Source organism: Girardinichthys multiradiatus, chromosome 22 (genome assembly GCF_021462225.1).
Source record: "Girardinichthys multiradiatus isolate DD_20200921_A chromosome 22, DD_fGirMul_XY1, whole genome shotgun sequence".
NCBI lineage: Eukaryota > Metazoa > Chordata > Actinopteri > Cyprinodontiformes > Goodeidae > Girardinichthys > Girardinichthys multiradiatus.
The window spans coordinates 8,844,480-8,861,926 of NC_061814.1; the positions used below are offsets into that span (position 1 = coordinate 8,844,480).

The 17,447-nt window shown below is 39.0% G+C and overlaps 1 protein-coding gene across 2 annotated transcripts in view; it reads left to right on the top strand.

The window, feature by feature from the left end:
- gfra1a (gdnf family receptor alpha 1a) overlaps positions 1–17,447 on the top strand; it is a 172,882-nt gene that overhangs the window by 128,152 nt on the left and 27,283 nt on the right. For both annotated transcript variants that reach the window (XM_047351810.1, XM_047351811.1), the window contains 2 exons: positions 5,814–5,923; positions 6,608–6,742. In XM_047351810.1, coding sequence (XP_047207766.1) covers positions 5,814–5,923; positions 6,608–6,742 — 245 coding nt within the window. The remainder of the gene's footprint in view (positions 1–5,813; positions 5,924–6,607; positions 6,743–17,447) is intronic.

Genomic DNA, 17,447 nt, shown 5'->3' on the forward strand with positions numbered 1-17,447 from the left:
CCTTGTAAGATAAAAGAGTAGCTAGTCTAATAAGCAAGAATGGATGGAGTAAAAATCAGCACACTGGTTGACACAAACACTGTTGTGCTGTTTTCAAGTTAATTAAATTTTCCTTCCCACTGGCATTTGTTTGGATATGTTAATATCTTTAAACCACCACCCTTGTGTCAGGATTCTCACTAATACGAGTCGGGAAGAGAGTAGATATTTTAGGTGTTTTGCCTATTTATCCTCTGGCATTAAGAGAGGATGGTGAAGGCACAGATTTGTTTCTTTAAGCTATCTGCTGTGGGGTCCAACGCCATGGCAGGTCCTCAAAGAGGGTCCTCGATAGATGGAAGTACCACCGTCATCCAGGCACTGCTTATGGAGTAGGTGGTGGTACTCTCCAAACTGGTTCCGTCTCTGGTGAACCCAGGGGCGTCATCACTGGTGCAGTTGTTTGGCTTTCCATAACAAAGCACTCGCTCCATGTTGAGTTGAAACCAGCAAGCAGCAGATAGAAGCTCCCCCTATTTGATGACGCGGTGAAGCGAGTGGAGTGTTGTCGCCCGTTGGCCACAAGAATTGCTGCCGAAATGTCAGGTGAGTGACTGCATGTGAAGAGACGAAAAATTCACTGGAATCGCAGTCAGTCTGAACACACCATTAGAAATAAAGTGATATGACATTCCAGTCAAGGCATATCTAATTGATTAGTATTGGACTTCCTGATTAATCTAAATTCCTGACACCTTCTACTGGTGTCTGACAGCTGCACCACCAGCAAACCATGCAGCACAATTTCTTTGGGCCATTAAAACATATATTGGCATGACTTCCTGAGAACGGTTTACAAAATTGTATCATTGGTTATTGAATTATGTTGTTAACCTAACAAATCTGGGTTTTTCCTAACATTTGGCTTTCAAAACTTTGCAATTCCTGTGTGTCTGATTCATGTGACCTGCTCTACTCACGTTGCCCAGACAGCTATATGTGTAGGGGAAAGCTGCTCAGAGAGCTGAAATACAATTTATTACACATGAAAATCTCAAGCCACTTTGAAAAATGTTACAAGCCGGATCATCAACAAGTCAAATAAAAACAGAGGAAACATGCTGGCATTGGCCTTGCACTTCAGAAAACTGCCTTGCAGAAATTTGTCAGCAGAGGCAAGACATGAGTTTGTTGAACAATATAACTGAACTGTTAGTCCACTGTCTGGGATGTCACTGATAATTACATAGGATGTAATTCTAATTAAATCTAGAGTCATTTTTATCTCCACTCTCTACTTAATTTTCAAGCATTCGCTGGTAATAAAATATCAGAGTGGAACTCTGTAATACCCAATGCTCATTCTAAAAGGACTTGGATTTAGAACATTAGAACATCCATAATCTTAAAATTACTTGTACCTGCTAACCCAAAGGAAAACAGAGCAGACACATGGAAAAGATGGAGGCACTGATTCAAGTGTACTTTCTATGCTAAAAAAAAACAGCAGCTCTTTTATTGGCTTTATCTAGGTTAGAAACACAAGTAAACACATTAGCTCTAAACCAGTAGTAAAATCTATGGGATGAAACAATGCATATTTATGGGAAGTGGCAGCAGTAGCCCCTTTAATGGTTTGTCAAGGTGAGAGAGAGTAGGTTAAATAAAGAAAGACAGAGTAAATTGTATTTTCTATTGAGAGAGAACATTTTATTAGCAAGTTATTAGCAGCAATAGCTCAGCGGATGGCCTCCTCCATGAAGGTTTCATAGCTAAATAAAAACACTGGGCCAAAAGTAACTTTTATGGAAAGAGAGAAAAAAAAAACAGAGAACATAAAATTAAGGGTAGCAATAATTACAGACAATGCAAAATGTGAGAGTAGTGGGAGAAAATTAGCAGAGTGAGAATAAGTGCATTGCATGTCCTCAAGCAGCCTACTGTTGTAGCAACAAAACTACAAAGGCAGCTCTGGATAACCTAAGCCAGTCTAGCTATATGCTTTTTTTAAAAAGGGAAGTTTTAAGCAAAGTCAAAGTAGACCAGCGGTCTGCCTCATGGACAAAACCTGGGATTGGGACCTTTGTAACTGATTCTAACTTTCTGGATATTAACCGGATCTGCTCTTCACATAAAGTACCTTGACATGACATTTGTTGTCAATAAAATGAATTGAATTGTATTTAACTGAGGAATCCTTCTAATTGAGACATGTTAAAAAAAAACATACATAAGTCAGGCAGCTATTCTTTACGATATTGACTTTTGCACTACACATATTTCAAATTTTTCTAATTTAGTTGGTTTTAATGGGAATTTTCTCTTTGTCTGCAAACATAAAAATAAATCTTGAACCTATAATTGCTATTAATGGTAATGCACCTGTTTATAGGCGCTAATAACAGTACCTCGGATATGCTACAGGCAGCAGAGCAATGTTGCTAGCATGCTTTATATTAAGGTAATTTTAGACTCAACATTAGCACTTAGTGTCAAAAATATGGGATGATTTTTTTAATGCATTTTCATTTTTACAGCGCAGTATTAAAAGCAAAGATCATTTAGGGTCAGACACAGCAACACTGCATGCATTCTTTTTATCTCCACCTGTAACATTATCATCAACAGTGTGACAGTGTCAAGACTTTTTTCACAATTATGTCCCTTCCTACTTTAGGCAGCAGAAATAACTTGTATGCTTACACATTAACTCAGAATCATACCTCTCACTGAGCAGTATAGCAGTCCTCCTGTAATATCAGATAAAAGAATTTAGTGCTGGGCATCTGACATCACCCTTTCTGGATTGTGTATGTGTGTTGACACATGCTCTATGGAGGACACATTCAATCGTTTTGTGGGTCTTTTGGATTAAAGGGAAGCATTAGACATAAATGATCTCCGTTCAGACTGTGGCCTCTGGTTTTCTCTCCCCTTCTTGCCTCTGTCTCCTAACAGCAGGCAGCATGACAGCAATAAATTTATTCAACAGATATTTCACTCTTCCTTCAATCTTTGTTTTTTTTTCTCTCCCCATGGCACTCTCGATCCATCAGACATATGCTGAGGGCTGAACAACAGGTCTCACTGCAATGCAGCTTCCTCCCAGTCCATTTGTCAGTTAGTACAGATAGATTAAAGCAATGCATTTCCACAGGCTCCAGCAGCATATGCCAGATCTTGTATACTGGCTGCTTTTACACTCACTACACATTGCTCTGCTCCAGATAGGTGGGATTAGATAGATCTTGCTGGGAGTGCATGCAGAATAAGGTGGTGTCTTTGGATAATCTGGTGCATACTTACAACTGATTCCTTTTGGAGCTTTGTAGAAAATATAAAAATAATAACCATGCGGAAAAAAGTTAACTTAATGTACAGTATCTTGCAAAGTTTGAAATATGATTCCCACACAACTTAATAGATTAATGTATAACAAAAAAGTGGCTTTATGAAGCATTCATTGTTTTTGACTTATGCAGTACTATCCATTTATATTCTGCTATATTTGAGACTAGTACCAAGTGCTACCTGCTATCTTCAATTTGACCACCGGAGGGGAAATGATATTGCTTTGTTCTTAAGAAAATAAAAACAAAATAAAACATCAGGTCCATAATAGGTGCTTAGAGTTAACAAATCAAAAAGCAGAGTGCTTTTCTGAGCAATACAAGCATTGAACACTAAACATGCAGCTTTTGTTCTGCTTCAAATATAAAATAAATAAAAAGACTCATCAATCACAGTGCAGTAAGCTAGCACATTAAAAAAACACATTGTTCATCATCACAAAATAAAATACTGAAAAAACTTCAAGCAATCACTTCTAGCAAGCTACAGAGGACAAAGCAGCTACCTCCTGCCTCTTATTTCTTCTTGTTCAGCCAGTCGCTGAGACAAACCAGCTTGGTCACATTTTCAGGGACCAATGCTACCCTTTTCTTTTGTACTTTGTGGCCTGCAAGACTAAACAGTCTCTCACAAGGTACAGAGGTAGACGGGGAGGCCAGGTACCTGTGTGCTAGGGCTGACAGGGCTCCAGACTCCATTCCATCTTCTTCTTAGTCAGAGTCTGAACCCAGCAGAAGAGTGCTCCTCTTCTTCTTCTCAGCACGTTCATTATCCTCTGTGGAGGGCTGGAGAGCAGCTGCTCTTCTGGGTTCTGCTGTTTAGAGCATGTTCTCCAGACTGGTCCATACCTGAATGAATGAAAAGATGGAGAGACGGACGGGTGGATGAATGAACTCAGCTTAATATTAAAAGTAAAATGTAACTGGTTTCCAATTGAATTGTCCTAACAAGAATCAACTTTGTTCTTTCATTTACACCGGTGACAGTAGTTTATTTCATTAAAGTGAACTGGTGTTAATTTGAGATGTGGAATTCTACCTGGTCAGTACATCTTGTATAAGTTGCTTGCTCTTTTTTCCGAGTACTACTTGTTGCTGGTTAAATTCTCTGGTACTTGCAGGTCTTTGTTTAAAATGTCCAAAAATGTTGCTGGACTTTGTGAGTACACCTGCAAACCCACTGCTGTCAAGGCAGGCCGTCTTCCACTATGTTTATTGGCCCATAGTTCATGGCTATCCACTAGGCAAGAACATACATAAACCTGTCGGCTGCAAACTTGCTCATATGCAGGGTGTTGTCCTCGGGTTTACTGTGGCGAAGAGCTTTGCTATGGCTCACTAAATTGCTAACTTCTGCACTGCTAACTTTAGCTGTGGCAGCACTCGTAACTGCGTGCTTTGATTTGATATGGTAGGCTAAACTTGAGCTCTTTTAGTGGTAAGCAAACTGCTTCTTGCAAAGAAGACATATCACTCTAACGTTATCAACTGTCCCGTTGGGGCATTTTTGAAATTTAAATTTACCATTCATTGGACCTACAACTTTCACATGCTCCTCCATTTTACATATATACAGGGGGACAAGTGAAGAAAGGCAGGGCCAAAAAGGTGCAGGCTGTGAACAACATGAGGCGCAGATGAGCAGAATCAACGATTGCAAAGTGGTTGTCGATGAGGCTGGAAGGCAACAAATCCGGGCAGAGCAGAAATTGACATGCAAGAAGACCCAAGGAAAATATCTAACAGAGATCTAACAGAAAATCTCTAAGTAAACAAATAACATAAGGATAACCACCAAAGCCAGAAACAGAAAATCAAAACACTTATGGATCGTGGCAAAATACCTGTAAATTAATAAAAAAACATCCTGTTTCCTTTTTTTTTTTGTAAAGATATAATTTTTTCAGTACTAGACAGGAAAGAGGGGCAGAGACAGCACCACAGCCTGCTTCTTTGGTATGGCTATATGGCTATAGTATGCAACAGTTGCCAGTGTTATGAGTCATTGAGTTAGGATCCTTGACTCATAACATTGGGCATATGTTAATAAGAAAAATATGAATGTTCAATCATCAATTGATTTTTGCTGGCCACTGTTTAGTTTTAACTGTTTCACCAGAAATTTGAACCACAGTCCTCTTAGCTTTGTTGGGTAAATTACTTTTGTTTAAGCTTCAACCCTCTGAGTGTCTGAGGTCCTTTATTGATGGAGAATATCAGAACAATGTTACTGATCGCAATCAAAAAACTTTCAAATTCTACAAAAGGCATTCAAAACATGCTATGAATCTTTTGTTTTGACTTGGAAGATCAGCATATGACACCTAAATTCAATGTAGGAACAACACGACCTAAATCTTTGAGTGATTTTCTATTCCAGGAAATAATGCAAACCAAATATGGTCGTCTTACTCCACCAAAGATGACCAGTTATATCGTCCATGTAAATATCTCAAAGGATGTGTGTGTGTGTGTGTGTCTTAGGTCCCGACTGGCTGACTTCTTTGTTAACTGTATGTCAGAACCTCGCTCGCTGTCAGGATGTCTGAAAGAGAATTATGCTGACTGCCTTCTGTCTTACTCTGGTCTTATAGGTGAGTACAAGCATGATATCTAATTGTAGCTTTGACTTTGGTGGTGATTGTGTGGGGGAGAGAGATTTAGTTGGGGGGTATTGTGGGGGGCAGATGATTTAAGATTTAAATTAATTCTTTTTTTTCAGGATGTCTGGTTTGTTTATGCATCTTACATTTTTTCACTGATATAAGTGGAAACTTTGAGGAAGTTAAATTTCCTTGAATCCAAGCAAACTGTCAGCTTGCTTCCCATTTCCTGTAAGTGACCAAACCAAGCCACTCGTATATATACTGTCCACACAGTGCCAATTTATTCTGCCTACTGCAAAACAAAAAAGGCCCTTATTGGGCAGCAGCCAGCTCAAGGGAACAATCCATTGGGGGAGTGAGAAATCACTGACTGAAGCTATTTGCTTTCCCTCGCTGAGAGAAAAAGCTATTCTTTACTTTAGCCCGTCTGCATTCTGCTTCCACAGTTTGTTGCCCTCATAATAAAAGGGAAAAGAAATGAATGTAGCATTGAATAACTTCATTCATTTTTTATGGAATGCAAAGTGAGACGGTCTTTAGAACTGTGTAAAATGCTTGTTTGTGACACTCAGCAGCACATTGTGTTTTAACTTTAGACACAATCATTGTTTATGATCACTTTTCTTGCTACACTTGAATTCTTTAATGAATCCTTGTAACCACCTACTGCAGGGACCGTGATGACCCCCAACTACCTGCGCTCCCCCAAAATCAGCGTCTCCCCCTACTGCGACTGCACCAACAGTGGCAACAACAAAGATGACTGCGACAAGTTCACCGAGTTTTTCACTGAGAACACCTGCCTCCGTAAGTTTTCTCAACCTGCCATTCAGTTTTATTTTGTTTTAAATGTGGCTGTGTCTTAAGATGTTTTCTATTTTCATCCACTCATCTCTCTTGCTCTTTATTCTGCTCTGCATTCATACCCCCTCTTTTATTTTCTCCTGCCAACCAAATATATCCCTTTGCAGAGGTTGGGTTATTATCCCACAGCATTACAGAGAAACCAATCTTACTGCACCGCAGTGTGTGCATTGTATTCATGTGCTCCTTTTGTGTGCTTGAAGGCTGTTGCTGAACTCCACAGAAACAAAAAGCTTTTTATCTAACTGTTTGAACACAAACTAATTTTGTTTTGAAAACAAAAAGTGGGAACTCTTCGTACCTCTTTCTATATATGTCAAGAAGCAACTAGTGGTCTGAAACTAATTAAATTATTAGTTAAACTCAACATCCATCCTTCTATCCATCCATGATCTATACCGCAGGGATGAAGACAGAGTACACAAAACCGCACATATATGGGGTAAGAACGCTGTCAAAAACAATGTGTATGTAAAGACGGAAATGTGTGCATATTAGTCAATAGTTGTGCATAATTAAAATCCAAAACCGCCAGCAGAAGAAGAAGCAGCAGCAGCACTAGCGCCAAGATGACGGACCAAGCGCATATATTAACGACATTAAGACATATACAGGTCCTTCTCAAAATATTAGCATATTGTGATAAAGTTCATTATTTTCCATAATGTCATGATAAAAATTTAACATTCATATATTTTAGATTCATTGCACACTAACTGAAATATTTCAGGTCTTTTATTGTCTTAATACGGATGATTTTGGCATACAGCTCATGAAAACCCAAAATTCCTATCTCACAAAATTAGCATATCATTAAAAGGGTCTCTAAACGAGCTATGAACCTAATCATCTGAATCAACGAGTTAACTCTAAACACCTGCAAAAGATTCCTGAGGCCTTTAAAACTCCCAGCCTGGTTCATCACTCAAAACCCCAATCATGGGTAAGACTGCCGACCTGACTGCTGTCCAGAAGGCCAATATTGACACCCTCAAGCAAGAGGGTAAGACACAGAAAGAAATTTCTGAACGAATAGGCTGTTCCCAGAGTGCTGTATCAAGGCACCTCAGTGGGAAGTCTGTGGGAAAGAAAAAGTGTGGCAGAAAACGCTGCACAACGAGAAGAGGTGACCGGACCCTGAGGAAGATTGTGGAGAAGGGCCGATTCCAGACCTTGGGGGACCTGCGGAAGCAGTGGACTGAGTATGGAGTAGAAACATCCAGAGCCACCGTGCACAGGCGTGTGCAGGAAATGGGCTACAGGTGCCGCATTCCCCAGGTCAAGCCACTTTTGAACCAGAAACAGCGGCAGAAGCGCCTGACCTGGGCTACAGAGAAGCAGCACTGGACTGTTGCTCAGTGGTCGAAAGTACTTTTTTCGGATGAAAGCAAATTCTGCATGTCATTCGGAAATCAAGGTGCCAGAGTCTGGAGGAAGACTAGGGAGAAGGAAATGCCAAAATGCCAGAAGTCCAGTGTCAAGTACCCACAGTCAGTGATGGTCTGGGGTGCCGTGTCAGCTGCTGGTGTTGGTCCACTGTGTTTTATCAAGGGCAGGGTCAATGCAGCTAGCTATCAGGAGATTTTGGAGCACTTCATGCCTCCATCTGCTGAAAAGCTTTATGGAGATTTCATTTTTCAGCACGACCTGGCACCTGCTCACAGTGCCAAAACCACTGGTAAATGGTTTACTGACCATGGTATCACTGTGCTCAAATGGCCTGCCAACTCTCCTGACCTGAACCCCATAGAGAATCTGTGGGATATTGTGAAGAGAACGTTGAGAGACTCAAGACCCAACACTCTGGATGAGCTAAATGCCGCTATCGAAGCATCCTTGGCCTCAATAAGACCTCAGCAGTGCCACAGGCTGATTGCCTCCATGCCACGCCGCATTGAAGCAGTCATTTCTGCAAAAGGATTCCTGACCAAGTATTGAGTGCATAACTGTACATGATTATTTGAAGGTTGACGTTTTTTGTATTAAAAACACTTTTATTTTATTGGTCGGATAAAATATGCTAATTTTGTGATAGGAATTTTGGGTTTTCATGAGCTGTATGCCAAAATCATCCGTATTAAGACAATAAAAGACGTGAAATATTTCAGTTATTGTGCAATGAATCTAAAATATATGAATGTTAAATTTTCATCATGACATTATGGAAAATAATGAACTTTATCACAATATGCTAATATTTTGAGAAGGACCTGTATAAACTTTTTAACATCACCTGACTTTGTACCGTAGTTTCTTGGTCCGTCATCTTAGTGCTAGTGCTGCTGCTTCTTCTTCTCTTCTTCTGCTGGCGGTTCGCAACAAATTCAGAGGTGCATACTGCCACCTACTGTACATCATTGTATAACTCCACCCACTATATTCTGAGCCTGAGATCACGTGACGCCAAGTCGCTGATGTAAATTCGCATTCTCAAAGAAAAGAAATCGTATTCACAAACTGTTATGGCATTGTATTCATAAAGAATAAACCACAACTGTAAACTTGAACTTTGTGTTTGCAATTTCTTGAAGCTGTAACATTTTATTTTGTATTTTTATAGAGAAAATATACAATACCTCTTTTGGATTTTACTTATGCACAACTATTGACTAATATGCACACATTTCCGTCTTTACATACACATTGTTTTTGACAGTGTTCTTACCCCATACACACAAACCTGTTTGCATCAGCAAAGCTGATCTCCAAACGAGGTGGTAATCGTAGTGCAAAATTACCACCATCAGCGGAACTGCGGGCGCAAACGTATTAGCGTGTCCGCCTTCGTGAATATGCACAACATGTGATAATGACCCAATTGCGCAAATTAATCATAGGAGGATATGCAATTGTCATCCCTTACCACTTGCAATGCGATTTTCAAAGCCTGAAACGGTTAGCACGCGCAATAGGATGGCATGTGGATTTAGCACGTTTGAAATGCAGGTGCTAACTGGGATGCAAAAATGTCTGCAATCACTTTGGCCAGAAGGAGGCATAGAAAGAATGACAGATGACAGGGAGAGAGAATCTTATGTACATGTGACAACAGATTGATTTGGGTGGTCAAAAATACAAATATTAAAAATAGATGAGAATAGAGGATTCTATGTAGGATTATGTAAGCTCTGATTTAGAGCCAATCATAAACAAAAGCCATGATATTTCTCCTATGATAAAACTCCTTGCAACACTTCATTCAACATCATTCCAGCGTAACATCGCTGTCAATGATCATCTGCTGAACGCACACAAACTTGATCATGGCGAAATGGGCACATAACTCATCAAGCTCGCACAGCCTGTAATCACACATCATGCAAAAGACACACTGTGCTTTGATGTTGATAATATAATTAATAGGAAAGAACCAAATAGGTTATAATGCAGATTATCCAATATCAATTTGCAAACTGGAAGCTAAAGTCCTTTCTTAGCTGGTGAAAAATCACCATTTTAAGGCAGCTTTTCCATGTGGTGACAAAGACAGTGTAAGTTTTAACCGTGTCACTAAACAAGCATTATTAACAGTAATGTTATGTCAGTGCAGGGGAGTCAAAGCTGGATTAGTTTGATAACGTTGTTTAAATGGGAACACGCAGGGGAGGGTTTTGTTTATGCAGTAAAAAATTATTTTGTGTCACCAAAAGCCAATTTAAACAATCAAACACGTTGTATATCGTTAAAATATTGGAAAAACTAATTTAGGAAAATTATTGGAAAGTAATAAATTTTTACGTACATAAATGTTCCAATTAACTTTTTTGCAGGACAGTTATGTGACGCTATGTTTTAAAATTAGCAAAGCTGAAACATACAGATTGCCAACTCCTACAACAATCTATTTTTATGTTGCTAATATTATGTTCATGGTTAAATATTCTGAATGTTTATCATAAACTCTGAACTCTTCATACATATACTTTCAAAAAAACAACAGAACCTGGTGAGTCTCCGAAAGGAATTAAAAGATCAAGTGAGACAAATTAATTAAGAGACATTTTTGTCTTTTATATTGTTAATATTGATTGGTCAATTTGTTGCAAGTTACATAGAGTAAGAGAAGAGAAATAATCTCGTCAGGGCAGATGACAAACCTGCTGTGAGTAGCACAACAAAAGTTGACTAACTGTAAAAGTCCAGAAAAACAAAAATCAGCAACTGGATCATTTATAATGATGATGCGTAACAATCCCTGCAGATTTCTAGCAACACAGCAGAGGATCTGTTTGCTTTTCCTCTTGTTCCAGCCAGTAGCACATGCAATTTCCTCATTTAAATAGGGCAGTCTGCACCTCTTTTGCACTGGTTATCCATTGCATGCGCAATCTTTGAAAATCGCACACAACATGCCCACTTATTGCACGTACAATTTATTTATAGTACACTCATGTTGAAGCCGTCTCTGCTTCCCCGGGTCCGTTGATTTGGGTACAGGTTTCAAAGAGTGAAATAAACACAAGTACAATCTACTTTATGTTCGCCTCTGCAGAGTGAGAGATGGAGACTCCAGCCAAGTATCTACGAGCCCAACTCTGATCAACTCTTGCTTCCAGCTAGTTTTATTCAGTCTCAAGGGTGTGTTCAACATATACATATATCATGGCACACATGTATAACATAACATAACAGTCCAAATAAGGAATACTTCTGATTGTAACATGCAACTCATCCTCCCCTGTCTCTGGCCTTCCTTGTCCTCTTCTAATTTATGACCTTGCACTCTCTATGCTTCTCACTCCCTAGGCCCCTTCTATGCTTCACTCCCTAAGCTTGATCCCCTATTTCCACACATTGCAGTTACACACATAGATAAGTCATATTACACACAGATATTTTATATTCTACACTCACTATTTGGCATCTTCAAAGATCAGGCCCCAACTGTAGAGCTATAATATCTAAAAGACCTGGTCTTCATTCTGTTAAGTAGCTGACTGTAGTCTGGCTACCAGAGCAGATAGCCCAACTATTTAACCACCTAATATCAGCCTGTAACACTTTGAGTGTAACTCTACAAAGAGCAGCATGGAGACTAGACGAAAAACACAATTTAGCAGGCCTTAAGATAAGATAGTATATGATACTTTATAATCCAATAAATGTACATAAAATGGAACATTCTTTCTGCATTTAACAAGAAAATGAAATCCAAATAAATTCTAAAATGCACAAAGCACATGGCTCAAAACAAAACATGTTAAGTAAATAATCCCATACAAAGTAATTTATGTCTCCCCCCAAACAAAAACAACATGCAAACATTTAAGAGGAAGATTTCTTTGTGATTATGGTGAAAGTAAAACATAATTCATTATTATTTCCATTCATGTCCTTGTGTAAAACGTTACTGCTTAAGGAATAAAACATTTCCTATAGCAGTTTTTCTAGGATAGTGGTACTTTAAGTCTTTTGCTGCATGGCAACAACTGAAATAACGAGTGAAGAGGAAGAGAGGAGTCTTCGTAGACCTGAGTGACTTTCTTATGCATGAATAGATCATATAATTTCTGGAGTGTGAGCTGTATTACTGCTATAATCTTACTGACCTGACTGGTCACTAGAGCTAAGGATGTTTCAATGTTTAAAGAAAAGGTTACCATACCAAAATGTTATACTAAAGGAGAAAACATTTATTGGTTATAAATAACTTAAAAACCGTGATCAAAGTGTGCTAGGTCTTCATTCTATAGTTTTGCTTATGTCTGCCTTTTAAAATCAAAATAACAATAAATGTTATGGATAACAGTCTTGTAACTGTAATAATCAATGTGTTATATTTTAACACCAATTAAATAAATACAGTCGTTTTTGTGTTTGGCGCCAGTAGCCTGTATTCAAAGCAATTAGACAGGAAACAGGGAGAAAGAGATGAGGGGAAGACATGCAGCAAAGGTCCCAAGGTCAAGAACTAAATCATGGACAACTGCATGGAGCATGACTACCCTCAGGATATTAGGCACACCCTCCACTGCTACACCATGTGCCTCACCGAAACAACTGTCATACAATGACAATATCCTACTATCCCCTGCATTGTAGAATCAGAACTGTGGGTCAGGTACACTTAGAATGAGCTGCTTTCTATTTAGTGGCAAGAGTTTGATTCCACCTTCCTCACACAGTGTCTCTAAGAGTCGTGGGGCAAAATACTGAATACTAAGTTATTTTCTGGTTGAGGGAATGGGTTGGTGTATGGGAATGGCTGACTTGAAGTGTAGAAGTGTTTTGAGTGGTCAAATGACTAGAGGTTCATTCCATGTTATAACTGCAAAATACATCAAATTGCAGACATCATCGTAATATCAATATGAGCAACTTTACTCTTGCAAGGGACCACCTGGATTCTAACTCTGCTTGTAAACAATGTATTTGTTCAGTTGGATGTAATTTCACTGTCCTCCGTGCCCACAACTGATGTAGATCTTAGTGACCAAGATGCTAAAGCTCACAGAAAGAGATACAGACATTGTGATGGTGGAAATGAATGGAGTAGTGAGGAAAACATGGGGTTGCATTTTCAACAATAAAATCACAACATCACATTTTCCCACTACTGTGTAGCCCTTGTCCATTTACTGACACAGAGACGTTTGAGAAAACCAACCATTCCCACACACTTATTTACATTAAATTAAGAATCCCAAACTCTATTTCCATCCTTTATGATTCACAGGGCAATAAAACAACCAGTGGAAATAAAAATGAATTAATCAAATTAAGTGCATACGTTTTGCAAACTGCAGTAATGTTAGGAAAAATACCCTAACATAATGGATATCAGTTGTTTTAGTTACACCAGTTTGAAAATTGGTTAAAGCTGTCAAAAGGTGCAACTGCATTGTTAATGAATCTGTTATGGATTTAGTCGATAAAACAACGAACCAGAAGACACTTGTGACAAGCAGCCAGTTAATCACTGCGCTCCTAAATCACTGTGTGCTTTAGAAAATCACAGACGGTGAAAATAATGAGCTTTAGTGACAACAAGGGGAGTGAGCTACTGCCTGTATTTCTGCTCTGCAGGAGCAAAGTGGATGGTTTGGTTTTCCCCTGTCAGAATGACAACAAGCAGATGAGAAAACACCAAGATGCAGCCTCATTTTCATCGACTCTTCTTTCTTTTACCCTTTCATTATTCTTCTCCTTTCCTATTATTTTTATTTTACCCTTTTCAATGTTTTTATCAGCTTTATTCGTTTACTACTCTGGGTTTACAAAGTTAGTCTGGTGTGAGCAAAACAAGTTGCTACAGCTAGTCTTTGGACACCTTGTTTAAATCATACTATATACTGATTTAACAGGCTAAAATCTCAAAGTCCGATTTGTAAGCCAGAAGAAGGTCAATGTAGGTTAAGAAAATCTCTCCATCTGTTATTTGATGCTATTCAGGTTCTTGTCACTTTTAATTACGATTCTCAGTTTGGTTTGTTCTTTTTTTCTTTTCTGCTTCCATATTTTTTGATCGCTTTGCCTTCCTTCTACTCGATCCCCTCCTTATTCCGCTTCCATCTCAGTTCGTGGTGCTCATCCTTTCCTTTCTGGTCTCAGTCATCGTCCTTTCATGCCCTGCCTCTTTCTGCTCTCATTAAGCTTGCTCAGCAGTAACTGGAACTGACAACTCTAAAGATCTTGACACACACCAGCTACAGGGTCATGACAAGAGAGAAAGATGGGAAGAAAGAAAAAAGACAGACGTAGAGAGGACTTCTTGTCTGTGTGCTGCAGTTTAGACTCCTTATCCTGAAGATTTGAAATTATCAGCCTTTCATTCTAAAGTGTGCAACCTTTTTTAGCTTTTGACCCTAATAAATTAAGCCAATAGTCTGCAGTTTGATATTTTCCTCATGCCTTTTCTCTTAACTTGATAGAAGCACAAAGAACTTCGGGTGAGAAGATAACAAATCCATTTCTGTCCTCTAATTTGTCTTAAAATTTATCAGCGAATGAGGTGTGACTCCTCAGCTCAGATTCGTGTGTGCTGCTTTAATACTATCAAAACAAAACTGAAGCCTTAATGTATTCAAAGCTTTTCTACTGCTCGTTTTCTGAATATGCAAAGGTCGAGCCACGAGCCAAGTGAATTCTGTCTGTACAACAATCCTTGTGTGTGTAAAGTGAGATATAAAGTGGTATAAGGTTTCTGTGTTTGAAACTTAAAACTGGGAAAATTAGTTTAAGTCATATGATCCAATGTCTCGCATGTAATGTGAACCCAACTTAAAGTAACAGGATTTTTTTTTCATGGTGGAAATAGTAAATGTTCAGTCCATGTGTAATCTACAAACAAAAGGAAAACATCGTTATCAGTTGTGAAAGGGGTATGCTAACAGTCCAACAGATGAATTAGAGTGGTTAAAATTTTTACGTGAAACTAAATAACTGCTGTAACAATTAACCCATAATCTATATACAGCAAAACAGACAGTTTTGTGTGCTGTATCAGAACAACACAATGTAATGTTTGTCTTGTGAAGAACTAACCAGATGCTGTTAGCATGTTGCTTCATCTGGTGAAGCATGTCTAAGATATTACTTTGAGCCCCAGAGTTTAAGGTTAGTGCTTCGAACTGAATACCCTGTTGGATCTAGGTTTGAGCCTCCTACTTTGAAGTAAGAAATAAAGTAGTTCTAGAGTTCCCCTGCTGTGTTATTCACATGTGTTCATAAAGACTTGTCGTCAGGTTGCCCAACAACACTCTTACTTGGAAGAAGCCTCCAATATTTAAAAAATAATTTATGTGGCAGAATTTTAGCTGCTCGGTAGGAAAAGGAAATATGACAGGCAAAATACAGATCCGTTTTAAGCCCTGTAGGAACACTAACTGGCTAACTGTTAGTTACTAGGGTTGGCTTAAGGACTATTTTACATTATCTCAATGAGTCTGAATCATTGGATCATCTATCTAAAATACTTTGAGTGATGAATCCTAAAACTGATTATTCTACAGAGAGCAGTTTGAGACATACAGGTCCTTCTCAAAATATTAGCATATTGTGATAAAGTTCATTATTTTCCATAATGTCATGATGAAAATTTAACATTCATATATTTTAGATTCATTGCACACTAACTGAAATATTTCAGGTCTTTTATTGTCTTAATACGGATGATTTTGGCATACAGCTCATGAAAACCCAAAATTCCTATCTCACAAAATTAGCATATTTCATCCGACCAATAAAAGAAAAGTGTTTTTAATACAAAAAACGTCAACCTTCAAATAATCGTGTACAGTTATGCACTCAATACTTGGTCGGGAATCCTTTGGCAGAAATGACTGCTTCAATGCGGCGTGGCATGGAGGCAATCAGCCTGTGGCACTGCTGAGGTCTTATGGAGGCCCAGGATGCTTCGATAGCGGCCTTTAGCTCATCCAGAGTGTTGGGTCTTGAGTCTCTCAACGTTCTCTTCACAATATCCCACAGATTCTCTATGGGGTTCAGGTCAGGAGAGTTGGCAGGCCAATTGAGCACAGTGATACCATGGTCAGTAAACCATTTACCAGTGGTTTTGGCACTGTGAGCAGGTGCCAGGTCGTGCTGAAAAATGAAATCTTCATGTCCATAAAGCTTTTCAGCAGATGGAAGCATGAAGTGCTCCAAAATCTCCTGATAGCTAACTGCATTGACCCTGCCCTTGATAAAACACAGTGGACCAACACCAGCAGCTGACACGGCACCCCAGACCATCACTGACTGTGGGTACTTGACACTGGACTTCTGGCATTTTGGCATTTCCTTCTCCCCTGTCTTCCTCCAGACTCTGGCACCTTGATTTCCAAATGACATGCAGAATTTGCTTTCATCCGAAAAAAGTACTTTGGACCACTGAGCAACAGTCCAGTGCTGCTTCCCTGTAGCCCAGGTCAGGCGCTTCTGCCGCTGTTTCTGGTTCAAAAGTGGCTTGACCTGGGGAATGCGGCACCTGTAGCCCATTTCCTGCACACGCCTGTGCACGGTGGCTCTGGATGTTTCTACTCCAAACTCAGTTCACTGCTTCCGCAGGTCCCCCAAGGTCTGGAATTGGCCCTTCTCCACAATCTTCCTCAGGGTCCGGTCACCTCTTCTCGTTGTGCAGCGTTTTCTTGTGCAGGTGTTTAGAGTTAACTTGTTGATTCAGATGATTAGGTTCATAGCTCGTTTAGAGACCCTTTTAATGATATGCTAATTTTGTGAGATAGGAATTCTGGGTTTTCATGAGCTGTATGCCAAAATCATCCGTATTAAGACAATAAAAGACCTGAAATATTTCAGTTAGTGTGCAATGAATCTAAAATATATGAATGTTAAATTTTCATCATGACATTATGGAAAATAATGAACTTTATCACAATATGCTAATATTTTGAGAAGGACCTGTATCTTTGTTTCCATGAGACCAACATTTCAGTTTTTTGGTGTCATTGTGAGTTGTTAAGTTTCAGAAAATGTCTCTCATCGTTCACCTCATAATGATTTTATACAAGAAATAACTTTGGGGGAAAAAAAGGACGTTTTTTTTTTCCATCAAAAATTATGTTACATTAGTGACCTTTATTTCACATCAGTAAATGGCCAACGTTTTGAATTTTAGACCAGCTCCAAGACAAAAGTAACCCTGCCACTCTCAGGTCAATGACAGGTGACAGAAACATTAGCTCAGACG